This window comes from Sturnus vulgaris, chromosome 13 (genome assembly GCF_052056855.1).
Source record: "Sturnus vulgaris isolate bStuVul1 chromosome 13, bStuVul1.hap1, whole genome shotgun sequence".
Taxonomy (NCBI): domain Eukaryota; kingdom Metazoa; phylum Chordata; class Aves; order Passeriformes; family Sturnidae; genus Sturnus; species Sturnus vulgaris.
The window spans coordinates 10,806,460-10,819,715 of NC_142255.1; the positions used below are offsets into that span (position 1 = coordinate 10,806,460).

Sequence of the window (13,256 nt, forward strand, 5' to 3'; positions counted from 1 at the left end):
TGTATAGAAATGTATTTAATTGATGGTAATTTGGAATTTAATGGACACACAGTACTGTGATTTTTTTGTTTTTTAATAAACAGCCTAGCATTAAGCACTGCAATTTTTTTCCCCTGAGGTACTAAAGACTTAAGTGCAATATTTAATTTTCTTCATAGCAGATCCTTTTCAAACTGTAGTTAGTTACTTGGCAGTTGATCTTTGTGTGTGTGGTATTTTAGTACATAAATTAGTAGCAAGAGTATCTCTTTTTTTCTTCTTTTTTCTCCTTAATCTCTTTTCAGGCATTGCTTCTCCTTTCAAGCCTATCATGGATATCAATTACTATTATTCAGGTCAGTCCCTCTTATGAACTAATGTTTGTGTTTATTGACATTTATAAGATCCTTAAACTTCAACAAGTTGTTTAATTTTCCTTTTTCTTCTAGCTGTAGAAAGAAATAACCTGATGAGATTATCACAGAGCATTCCATTCACTCCTGTGCCTCCAAGAGGTAAGAACTGTATTTCTTGTTGTTGGTTCTCTGTGGTCTTTTGGGGAAGAAAAGCAAACTTTATATGGATTCTAATTTGGTTTGATCCTTCTAATATAGAAAGATCAAGGCAGAGTTCACAGTTTCTCACAGCAAGTGTGAAACTGAAGTCTTAATGAACTCTGTCTAAGAACACTCAGAAATATATGTGAGTATGACACCTTTTCCAGGGCAACTCACTTGATTATGAAATGTAGATTTAATTATAGTTGTCCTCAGAAATGGTGTTACAGTAATGCTAATATTGTACTAACAGTTGTATAACAAACTATTCTGGAAGGATGCCTTTAAGTTGTCTTCACTTGTTTAAACTGGTTGTTTAAAACAAACATTTATTCATTGTTCTTAGTGCTGTTTGAACAGTGTCATTGATGGGTCTAAATAGGAGCACAAATTCTGTGGCTCTGCGAAAAAAACAGCACAAGGGTCATCCCACTGTCCAGTTTAAATTTTTTGTTAATTCAAGATGTTTGTAATGACTTAATATTGCAGCTTGTTGTAAGAAATGTGAGTTTTCAGTGCTTTTAATTTTAAACTTGGGAAATTAAATTCAGTGATGGCTTTTTGTGTTGCTCTGCAGGTGAACCAGTCACTGTGTATCGCCTTGAAGAAAGTTCTCCCAGTATCCTGAACAACAGCATGTCCTCCTGGTCACAGCTGGGGCTCTGTGCTAAAATTGAATTTTTAAGTAAAGAGGAGATGGGAGGAGGTTTACGTCGAGCTCTCAAAGTTGTGTGCACGTGGTCAGAATATGATATCCTGAAATCAGGACATCTTTATATCATCAAGTCTTTTCTTCCTGAAGTTGTGAATACTTGGTCAAGCATTTATAAGGAGGACACTGTGTTGCACTTGTGTTTGAGAGTAAGTTCTGTCTTTGTCAATTATTAAACATGGACAGGCATTATATGTTAAACAGGAATAATTTTCCCACCTGTAAACTAGTATATACTTACTAAAACAAGAAAATAATTCTATATGAGCAAAAGGGTTAAAAACTCTGCTCCAGGATGGCTTATTTAATCAAAGAGCTCAAATTCTTAAAATACAGGTATAATTAAAAAAGCAAGTAAGCTGTTACCCTGTCTTGGGGGAATAGACACTGTTCCCACTGCCTGCTTGGCTCTCTGCTGTTCCCTGTTCTGTAATGCAGCTAATGGGGTGTGGGTTTGACTCACAGGAAATTCAGCAGCAGAGAGCAGCACAGAAGCTCACCTTTGCATTCAACCAGATGAAGCCCAAATCCATCCCATACTCTCCAAGGTGAGTGTATTTAAACTGCCATTATATTTCCTGCTTTTGGCTCAGGGGAATGCCTATAGGGCTCTTAACAGATGCATCAAATATATTAAGATACTCATATGTGGATATGTCTTGGAATATTGCTGTGAATGTGGCAAGCAGAATTATCCTTGGCAGTATTTTCCACTCATACTTTCTGCACTGATTCTAATCTAGTATGATCATCTAAATGGCTTTGTATAATAGTTTAGAAGTATTTGAACTGTTAGTAAATCAAATAAAAATGTCATAGTAATGATAGATCTCTATTTTGGAACCATATTCATTAAGTGTACTTTTTACTAGGTTCTTGGAAGTTTTCCTGTTATATTGCCACTCTGCTGGCCAGTGGTTTGCAGTTGAAGAGTGCATGACCGGAGAGTTTAGAAAATATAATAACAATAATGGTGATGAAATAATCCCAACTAACATGCTGGAGGAGGTTATGCTGGCTTTCAGCCACTGGACATATGAGTATACAAGAGGAGAGCTCTTGGTATTAGATCTGCAAGGTAATGCCTTGACTTTGAAACTTGGACTGGGGCCAGGGTATATGTGGGTTTTTCTTTTGATAGCATTTTCTTAAGAATTTGCATGTTTGCAATAACAAGCATTACTTGGTGCTTCTTCTAGTTAGTTTGGATCTGTGATGTTCTTATTTAATCATATAATGATAAAGATTGGAAAGGACCTCTAAGATTGTCAAGTCTAACTTTACCCAGCACACACCATGTGCTCAGGGGCCACCCCTAAACAGCTTTTAAATCCCTGCACCACTTCCCTGGGCAGCTGTTTCAGTGTTGGCAACCTTTTCAGTGAATATATTTTACCTCATATCCAACCTAAACCTCCCCTAGTGCAACTTCAGGCCATTTTCTTGTCCTATTGCTGGGGACTGACCCCCACCTGGCTACAGTGTCCTTTCAGGTAGTTCTAGACAGTGATGAGGTCTCCCCTGAGCCTCTTCTTCTCCAGGATCAACACCCCCAGCCCCCTCAGCTGCTCCTCACAGGACCTGTGCTCCAGACCCTTCACCAGCTTTGTTGTTCTAATATGGCATAAAATCTTACAGCAGCACAGAGAATATAAATATATACATCTTTTCTTAATGAAATGTGCCATAAGAAATGCTGGTTTTTGGTATATTTGTGTAGTGCCAATGTGGTGAGCTGGTTTTATCCTGAACTCTGTGCCAGATATTCTGGCAGTGAGAACTGTATAGAAGATTTTTCTCATGGGTGAAAACTCAAGCAAGGAAATGCAAAAAATAGATGGAAGAAATCTGACAAGTACAAAGTGCTAGTTTAGGAGCAATTTTCTAAGGGTAGAGAATCGTGTATAGTTTTGGTTGGGTTGTGGGATTTTTTTCCTATTTTTTATTCTTGGAGAAGCCAAGAAGTCATAGAAAGGATTCCAAGGTTTTTTAATATTGTTTATGTAATCAGAAATGTATCAGATTTAACTTTTTCTTCATGTACTGTCTGAAGGTGTTGGTGAAAATTTGACAGATCCCTCTGTGATAAAAGCTGGGGAAAAAAGGTAAGGGTAAAGAAAGACTGCAAGTATTATAAAATTGTCACTGAAAAGAGAACATGTGCAAGTGATGTTTCTGTGCACTTTGTTTCTAAGGTCATATGATATGGTGTTTGGTCCGGCCAACTTGGGAGAGGATGCAATAAAAAACTTCAGAGCAAAGCACCACTGTAATTCCTGCTGCAGGAAACTGAAACTTCCAGGTAAGAGCTGCAGTACCCTCCTTATGAGACATTTATGCCATGAGAGATTGTATGATATGTAATGAAATAGTCAAGGAAGGCAGTGAAAGTGGAACAAGTAATAAACAGCAGTTTGTAATTTGACTTTAGGCTTCTGATTGTACCTATGATAAAAACATCCCTTTTTTGACAGTGCATATCCTAGAATTCCTCTTTATAAGTGCATTTTACATATCCAATTCTTTGCTAGATGTTTATGCCCCATTGATTCTACTATCTCCAGAAATAGTAATCATTCCAACTTTGTTGTGTTTGTACAGATCTGAAGAGGAACGATTACACCCCTGACAAGATCATCTTTCCTCAGGACGATGCCCCTGAATTGACCATTCAGCCTGGAAGCTGCACCAAAGATTCCGACCCGGCCAACTCCATTCGCCTGATGCTCTGATGATGTGACCAACTCAGTGGCTTCGTTCAAACTTCGTGGAACCTCACAAAATTGTCACTTACCTTTCCCTCACTATAATGAAAAGAAAGACTTGTCAAAACAAGGATTACTGTCTTATAAGTGGAATTTTGGCTGGTCCATAATCTAAGGATTTTATGACTTGTGATAACCATCTACAGAGCAGCGTGGCAGCTGATCATGCTAAAGGTGGAATAATGACAAGTATTTAAGATGTGTTTTTAAAGGGGCTTTTTAAGCAGAAAGTTTTATTTTTTATTTTATTTTGGTTTAGTGGAGGATTTTCTTCCTGTAGTCCTGTGGTGGGAAATGTGCCTTCCACCAAAAGGACTTTGGTAGTTGATGTTTTAAGGTAAAGCATTTGTCTTTTTGGCATTTGTCTTACTGTCAATGAGCAAAACCAGGAGAAAGCACCTACCTCTGTAATGCCAGAGTATTCTTAGCGTGTTTTCAGAAGTGTTCCACTAATATTTTCTCACCAGGTGTCTTTTAATCTGGCCTTTTGAAGAGGACAGAGCCAAATGAGGTGTATATAGGATGCCAATAGACTGAAGTTGAAGGTAGGAACTTGATGTGTTCCAAAAGACAGAGAGTCTCCTGAATCAGGATTCTTTCAGCTTTATGACTGTAAAACTGGGCTTGGTTGTTTTTGTTTTGTGAAATAGAGCCTGAATTGTGCATAATGAAATTTCTTGTTTTACACATTTCAATTTTATCAAGTCACTGTCAAATAGTAACAAAGCCATGATAGACTGGTATAATCATATTTAATAGAAGAATTAGTTTGTGCTGGTCCAAATAAGTTGCCTTGTAAGAACACAAGTTGGAAGTGCTTTCCCTTGTACGTACGTAGTGACTGCTTCAGAAGTTCTGCCTTCCAAAGATCTCCTAAAACCAGTATATCGAAACTGAATGTACACATAACTTGTAAATGTATTTAAAATTGTGTAGAAAACATCTTTAATGTTATGTTATTTGTGGTACTTACTTAAGAGAGACTAGGGTTGGATTAGCATTGTGTAAAGTACGGGAGATTGCAATGCACCTTCATGCCAATAAAATGTAATTTAACTGTCCCAAATATTGTTGAGCATTCAGCAAGAAAAGAACCTGTTGTCCAACTGAAGTTTCATGCTGCGATTTTTTTTTTGTTACATAGGTACTAATTTGTAATTTTTAATTAAAAGGGCAGTATATAGCTCTATAAATTTTTTTATTCAGTAGTGTATCTTATAGATACAGACCTAAGGCACGAACACAATAGTTGTTTAAATGGTGTTTTATGTTTGATGGGGAAAGGTAAAATGTTATAAGGATATAATACTGTATACATTTTGTATATCATTAAATCTTTAAAGAATCTAAAATAAATTTATTCTTGTTTACAGACTTCTGCTCTGTGTCTCAGTCCGAAAGGTTATTTTGGTGAATTTAAGTAACTTTATGCAGAAAAGCAGAATTTGCTGTGCTGGATCAAAGCAGTTGTTTGCCTTTAAGGTATCACAACTTTGGCCAACACCAGAAACTAGGGAGGGAAAAAAAGTGAAAACTGTCATAGTTGTCAAACACGTGAAGGAATTTATGAGTAAATGAGTCAAAAATAGCTCTTCACAATGTTTAATTAGGAGTTGCTTCTTAGAGATCCCTGACTGCATCACCTCCTGTTGCTGGGAGGGAATGGGCAGATATTTGAGATGTACTTGCACTTTTCTAATGCCAAGTAACAGCAGCACTGAGTCTGTAAGCGTGACTGGCTCTGCAAATTGAGAGATTCCAGAGGAATCTCTGGTGTTTTGAAAATGTGAGCAAATTTCCGTGTATTAAAGAAGAAAAACATTTTGAGAAAGTTGTAAGTAAAAGTTGGGAAACTTTCTGTTTCCTGACAAAAACTTAACTACACACAGTTATTTTTCAGCCGTGTTACTGGTGTTCACTAGTTCTGCTTGTGACTCATTTCTTAGCAAAACAGATGTGACCACCTTGTGATGGGTGTGTGATCATGGGGAGTGCTCCTTCTGCTCAGTCTTGCAGTGACTCAGGCCTGAAGCTTTTTCAAGACCAAAAGGGGAAAAAAGTGGTTGGGAAATGCCTGTAAGACTTGGAGGAGTGGTTACCACTGTTCACCTTTCTGTTCATCTGCTGGCAGGAGCAGTAGCTTACTCTGTGTGATTTACAGCTTGAATTACATGTGGAGTGTATGTCTAAACTGAGGGGGGAGAAATGTGTAACTTTCAGAAGTGATCTGCCTCATACCAGCAGAAAAAAAATCGTAAATGTCAAGTACCCTTTAGGAATGGAAATGGAAAAGTGTGGTGGCAAAGGAAAAAAAACAAGTTGGTTTGAAAAAGCAGCTTGACTGGACAGTGCCACATCCTACTCATGTTGGGCAGTAGGAACATGAAATTTAATTTGTTTGAGAACATAAAGTGTCACTCCTCTGCTGAAACCTCATCAGTCTTGAAATGTTCTATAAACAGGGAAGAGTTGTGATCTTTTAGCTTTTAAATTTCCTTTAGATTACCAAAAAGGAGGAAAGTGATCGAACTGGAACTTCTGATAACTATCCAAGAACTAAAGTACTGGCATATCTTCTTAGAACGTAGATTTTAAATACAGGAATATAATTCAAACCCTCTCTAGTTTTAGTGAAAATCTGAAATGCTTCAGTGAATTTCCTCCTAGGAGGGTACTTAAAAGAGTATTTATCATATAGGGAAATTATTAAGCTGCGTAAGTTAACTTTTAGTCAATCCACCAAAGTCATTGTTGACTGCTTTCTTTCAGTATTTAGGTGGTGAAACATTTCAGAGAAAACCAATCCCAAATGCATTGTGGCAAAATACACAGTTCCTTGGAAGCTGTTCTTTTAGCTGCTGCTCAGCAGCCTTGTGATTTGGAAAAGGAGGGGGGTTGGGTTTTTAAGCCTGTGACAGTGATTTCCAACACTTTAATTCTTTGTGGTTGCATCTCACTTAATGCCGTAACTCGTAACACTGCAGGAATTTGGAGAGGGAAAGACAACAGCTGGAGACTTGGTAGTAACAGTTCATATTAAATGTTCCTAAAAGACCAGGTGGGAAAAAAATAGGATCTTTTAACATATAACAAAGCCTCTGAAAAAAGTTCTGATGGTCTAATCTTTCTTTTCACAATTAACACTTTTCCTTGCAATAATCCAGTTTGTGGTGACAGTAATGGGAAGTTGATTCTCAGCCCCAGAGCTTGCAGTAGGTAGTACCCATGTGGATTTGTGTATTGTTACATTAAAATAGTCAAATTCTTGATTCAGATTCCACAGAAAGGGGGAATAAACCTATCCAGTTCCATTTACAAAACTAAATCAGATTTTGAGGGGTCAGTAACAGTGACAGCTATCCCAGGAATGCTGGAGACATCCTTTGCTTAAAGTTTAACAAGATGATTAGAAGGTTTTTTAAATCACTTCATGGCCTCTTCTGTGGATACTTGTTACTTCCCAAGTTCTCTGTTAAACAGAGAAAAACTGCTGCTCTTCGGTGGCATATGGAATTTAGAGATGAACTGCATTAATGTAGCTAATTAAAAGCCATCTGCCATACCTTTTTTTTTCCCCTCAGGAAAATCTTCAGAACACCAAGAAACTAATTCAGTATGATGTTTTGAGGTAGCTCCATCCTTTTATGGTCAACACCCTTGGTCATCACTGCCCTTCCAGGAGAGTGTGGCAATAATAAATCCTAATACAAGTATGAGCAAACATGGATAAAGGGGTGTTGGGCCAAAGCTCCCTGCTCAGTGGAATGGGTGGGTGCCCCCCTTTTCCCAAGGTTTTCTGTTCTGGCTGGCACATGGAAGGAGATGGAGGCAGGTGTGTTCCCTGCCCAATGTAACCAAGTGACATCACAAGGGGCTGGGGCAGGAGTAGCCAGGGTGACAGGATGGAACACAGGATGGGTGGAACACACGGGGCACGCTCATCTTTGCTCTACGGAGATTGCTGCTGATTTAGAGTTCTCTGTCCTGCCTCAGAGTACAACATCAGCTTCTAAAAAAGGGCAGCAACATCAGTGAGCACATGTAGGTGATGTAGGGTCTGTGTTCAGCCTCTCGACTGCCTGACTGGGGATGGGGACAGTTTGGTCCAGGACAGATTTAGGCAGCCAGACAACAAACCTGCTAAAATTTTCTTAACATGAATTAAGAAACATTTTACAGCAAAGATCTGAAGAACAACCTGTTTATAGTAGCATCTGGACTGCAACCTATGGCTTTAGAAAACAGGTGAGTACTGTACCCCTGAGGAAATGAAATATAATGTAATATGCGCCGTTAAGCATTTTGCCCTAAAGATGGCTATTCACAAGTGGTTGTAGTTTTTGAGCAACTATATGGAGTAAAAGACTAAATGGAATTTTAGGAATAACTCTTAAAACCTCAGGTGTTTAAATAATACCTCATAATTATGTATCTTACTGTATTGGAAAGAGCTCAGTGGGGAAGTTGAAGAGTCTTCACCACTATAAACCTGGTGAAAATAAATGTGAATGTAATTTTTAAAGAAAGAAACCATAGCATTTTAGATTTCCACTGTTGTGGATTTTTCTCGTAGTAGGTGGAAGGATGGCATGGAAATGGAAGTATTCCCCCAAGGAACAGCTGGAGAATGTGAGCAGCCTGCACCCAGGGCTCACAGGGCTGCAGAACCTGGAGAACACGTGCTACATGAATGCAGTGCTGCAGTGCCTCTGCAGCCTGACCCCACTCGTGCAGTATTTCCTCTCGGGAAAGTGGAACACAGCCCTGCACGAGTGAGTTGGTTTGTTCACAGTACTGAGAGCTTTCTGCTTGGCACGATTTTCCATCCAAAGGATACGTGTTGCCATGGGAATGTCCAAGGCACCTGCCAGCTCCTCCCAGGCAGTTCTAGTCAGCTTGGCCACGAGCTGGTTTCCTTCTCCTTTGAGAGCACAGCTTGTTTCCTTGCTGAGTCCTTCAGCATGATGCTTTTCTTGCCATATTGATGGCAATACCCATTACTGCTGGGTATCTCGATGATGATTCCTACCACATTCTGGGATCTGCAGAGCCCCTCAAGCCAAGTGACAGCTGCCAGAGCTGTACTGTACCTGCATCTGTTCTCTGAGTTTCTGTATTTTAAGGCAGACACTATTTTTTCCATACATCACCTGAAACTCCTCCCTTTTTCCCAAGGGAGATTGGTGAGTCTGCAACTGCCTTTGGCTGTTTGATGTCCGACATGTGGCTAGGAGAGTTTGACTATGTTTCCCCTGAGGCTTTTCATTCCGTCTTTGGGAAGCGGTACCCAGCTTTTAGCAAGAGGACTCAGCATGATGCACAGGAATTTCTCATCTGTGTACTGGATGACCTCCACGAGGCTTTCAAAGAGGTGAGAGCCCAGCTGTGGTGTTTTGGGAACTACAGCTGCTTCCTCTGCATTTCATGACTTAGCATTCCATCTAATAATTGCCTCTTCTGAACTCCATGATGGAGCTACTGATACCTTTCCTTTTCTACCTTTATTTCATACCCGTGTACACACAATTATTAATTTGCTTCTTGTCTAATGCTCCATCAAATTGCAGCCTCAATCTAAAAGACAATGCTGGTGTAGCTTCACTGTCCTAACCTCTCCCTCTCCTTGCTCCTTCCCCACTTAATCTTCTTCCACTTTCTCATCTGCCTAAAAACTTCACATCTGCCATGCCCCCATGTCTTTCTCCCTTCCACAGCCACTGATCAAGAGCTTTTCAAGCAATTAATGCTATCAGATGTCTGAATTGTTATATTTTTGTTACTTTTCTCTCAGAAAAGGAATCAGTCTTACTCTGCATGTATGAACCATCAAGTAAAGTAACAGCATTTTAGAGCCAAGGTCTGTGGCAAGACTAACGACTGATCAACCCAGGCAGTGGGCAGCACCTATTAAAACCCATTGAAGGCACTTCTCAAGTAATTGCTTATCTACATTTTGGGGTTTTTTTTCCTTCTATATAGCCAAGCCAAGAAAGACAGAGCCCTGGTGCAAGAGCAAGCACAAGGAGTAGCAGTGGCACGTCAATTATAACACAGTTATTTGAGGGACAGCTCAATCATGGTATCAGGTGTCTGACATGCAAAGCCCAGACTGACAGACCCGAGAGCTTCACCGTCCTCTCCCTGCCCATCCCTTCCACCAGAGTGTGCTCTCTGCAGGTACAAGAGCCAACACATTCCTGCTGCTTTCTGCTTCACGGGGGAGTAGTGGCTTAGACTAACAGATGTTTAGGTGTTACTGGAAAGATGCAGGGGTTTAGTTACTTTAGTCTCCTGGGCACTAATGGATAGTCTGGGATCTGGTCCCTAGAGAAGTGGGGTCTCTTCACTGGTGTCAGAACCATGGAGGCTGGTAAGGTTACAGGAGCAATGCTCGTGAGCTGCCAGGGGATTGGAGGGATATTAAGATCATTCCACAGCAGCCGTGGAGGTTTCCTCCAGTCATCCAAGTATTTCCTGCCTTGGTGGGGAGAAGGGAAGCCAATGTTGGCTGCTTTGTCTTGCAAATTTGTAATGTCAGTCTTGCTGCATCGCACTTGGAGGAGCAAGTTCACCTCTTGTTGCTCAGCATTTCAGGGGTGGAGGGAGATCTGTTTGATCAAGTGATGTTTCTTTTTCCTTTGACAGGACTGCCTGGAATGCTTTTTTCAGCCAGACACACTAACTCTAAACAACCAAATCCACTGCTACTGGTGTGGAAGCAATCAAGATGCAACAGTAAAGGCTTCCATAACCAAGGCACCACAGATCATTATTTTTCATCTAAAGAGGTATAGTCTAAGTGGGGGTAGAATACTGCCAGTTCCTGGGTAAGGTCAGACATGAAGGACAGTCACTTGTGTTTGCCTGAAAGGAAACAAATCACTGCAAATACGTGGGTTTAATACTTCTGATACCTGAAAGCTAAAAGGGCATTTATAGAAATACAGCTGTCAAACATGCAAGTTGCATACCTGAATTCTCATGCATGGTGTCCTGCCTTTGTACTGCAGCCCACCAGATTTCTCCCTATACTTGGGATCTGCTCTCCAGAGGGAAGAAAAACTCCACCAAGTAGTGACTGACTACAGACCAGTGCAGTGGTTCGTTCAGTCCCTCTATAAGCCCTGTGAATCAGTTCCTGTGGCAACTCAGAGAGCTTGTGGCTCAGCTTCCAAGAGTGGGACTGATAGTGTTTTGCTTGCTGCTACTGCAGTTGAGACACTCTGGTTTTGTTTATCCCTTTCCTAAATCAAGCCTGAACAGAGAGGTGCATCAGCAAAGGAGCACCTGGGTTAGCAGACTTCACTAGCTACACATAGGCAGATGCTGAACTTATTCTAAATATTTTTTTTCTGAACTTTCCACCTATAAAGAAAATTACTCTGGGATGATTTGGCTTCCCAGAACTATGTTATCTGAAGTTCTTATTTAATTTTCCATTCAGCATCTGCTTTCCTCAACATTCTCAAAGGACATGTGGTCCCCAGCTGCAGCTCTTGGCCACACTGTAAATGTTTAAAAGCGTGGTGATGTACTCAAAAGTTACAGAGGGAACAGGGATAGAGCCTGGCATGAGAGAAGAGCTGACACTGGCACTGCAGTCCAGTCTCAAGTGTTTAGGATGCAGAGAGAGTGATGCAAAGATATGACTTCAGGCTTTGACTGAAGGATCAGGAAGCAAGAGCTTTGCTTTCCTTGCTGGACATCGCATGTGGCTTTAGTGCCATTTTTTTCTGTCAGTTTACCGTAACACACGACATTAATAGAGATCTTTCTTTCAAATGCTGGGTAGTCCGATCTTGGTTTTCCCTCCTCCCAGCAAAGACCACAATGCAAACAGAAGCTGAGGGTCGTTAAAAATCATTCAAAATTTCTTTTTAGGTTTGCCTGGCAGGACAAGAACAGAAGAAAACTCTCAACCACCGTCTGCTACCCTTTCAGTGATTTGGATCTCTCTCCCTACATCTCCACATCGTGTCGCAGCACTACAGAGTACAGCTTGTGTGCTGTAGTGGTAAGCTTTGCCCTTCCTGCCTCATGGAGCAGATAAAGCCTGTGTTTGTTTGGACTTTATGCATAATGATTTATAATTTAATGTGTATTTTGTTGTACGCTTTTTTTACCTGCCATGGACATAATCCAGGAACAGTAGGTAACTAAAAGACAGAGATGTCATTTCTCCTTCCCCAACATCCCAAATTTAAAAGAATGCACTCCTGGCACATAATGCCTCCTCAGACAGGCGGATCCTGCATGAATCCTGTTTTTAAATAAGGACATGGCTTTGCAACAAGTGGGCCCCTCTTATAGTGATCTGTATCAAGGCTAACAGTTGGGTTGCAAATGTAAATGCAAAATAAATAAGCATCGCCATCATCCATTTACTCTGTTTGAACGAATTTATTTGAATTAACATTCCCTACCCTAGGCCAAAAGGGGCTAGAACCCTCTGTCCCATCTTTTCCAAGTGCATACATAAAACAATTGCCAGTTCCTAGCCTGGCCTGTAAGGAGACAGAACAGGACTCTGTTTTTAACAGACTGTATTGTTTGTTACAGAACCATGCTGGAGATCTGGATTATGGCCACTACACGGCCTTCTGCAAGCACTCAGTCACCAAACACTGGTACAGCTTTGATGATGCCCAGGTCACCAAGATCCCAGACTCTGCAGTGCAGGCTGACACAGCTTACCTCCTCTTCTACACCTCCCAAGGCTACTGAGAGACCCTGTTAGTCCTTGAAAATCAACACTGAGTAGGGCAGCACCTAGAATTTACCAGCAGCATTAGCCAACTCCTGTTTCATCAATAAACTAGAGCATGTGCACTACTGGTCAGCTGTTGTGGTCTTTCAGGAAGTGATTCCTAGAAAGGTCAGTTACAGCCTCTAAGCCAGGAAGGAACGTGCATCCTCTCCATGTGCACTAGGGCCAAGGGTTGTTTCCCATGACAACCTTCTTGTACCCCTCAAAAGAACAGTGATGCTGAGCACACAGATGCACTTACCTGGAAATTCTTGTTTTTCTGCTGGTTAAACATAGTAGGTTGTTCTAAGCTGCCTTTCAGGAACTAACAGAAGGATACCAAAGTGAAAGCACACAACCAGACCAGACTATGTGCTACAGAAGAGGATGGAGTGACCATTAATATGTAAGAAAGAAAAAGGCATTGTTTTACTGATGTCATTTTTGTTCCTCCAGCACTTCAAACTTGTTTGCAGCTTGTAAGCTTCTGGAAAACA

General features: G+C 40.7%; 2 protein-coding genes across 2 annotated transcripts in view; both read left to right on the top strand.

Moving 5' to 3' along the window:
- TRPM7 (transient receptor potential cation channel subfamily M member 7) overlaps positions 1-5,387 on the top strand; it is a 59,864-nt gene extending 54,477 nt beyond the window's left edge. Inside the window, exons 35-42 of the mRNA XM_088172809.1 lie at positions 285-335; positions 429-494; positions 1,114-1,397; positions 1,714-1,796; positions 2,121-2,326; positions 3,302-3,353; positions 3,444-3,550; positions 3,850-5,387. Coding sequence (XP_088028935.1) covers positions 285-335; positions 429-494; positions 1,114-1,397; positions 1,714-1,796; positions 2,121-2,326; positions 3,302-3,353; positions 3,444-3,550; positions 3,850-3,980 — 980 coding nt within the window. The 3' untranslated portion in view covers positions 3,981-5,387. The remainder of the gene's footprint in view (positions 1-284; positions 336-428; positions 495-1,113; positions 1,398-1,713; positions 1,797-2,120; positions 2,327-3,301; positions 3,354-3,443; positions 3,551-3,849) is intronic.
- Positions 5,388-8,489: 3,102 nt separating this feature from the next.
- On the top strand, positions 8,490-12,774 carry USP50 (ubiquitin specific peptidase 50). Its single transcript, XM_014887721.2, has 6 exons — positions 8,490-8,785; positions 9,189-9,384; positions 9,993-10,190; positions 10,659-10,801; positions 11,895-12,027; positions 12,573-12,774. The coding sequence occupies exons 1-6, from the start codon at positions 8,598-8,600 to the stop codon at positions 12,735-12,737; spliced, it is 1,023 nt and encodes a 340-aa protein (XP_014743207.2). The 5' UTR covers positions 8,490-8,597; the 3' UTR covers positions 12,738-12,774.
- Positions 12,775-13,256: the final 482 nt, after the last annotated feature.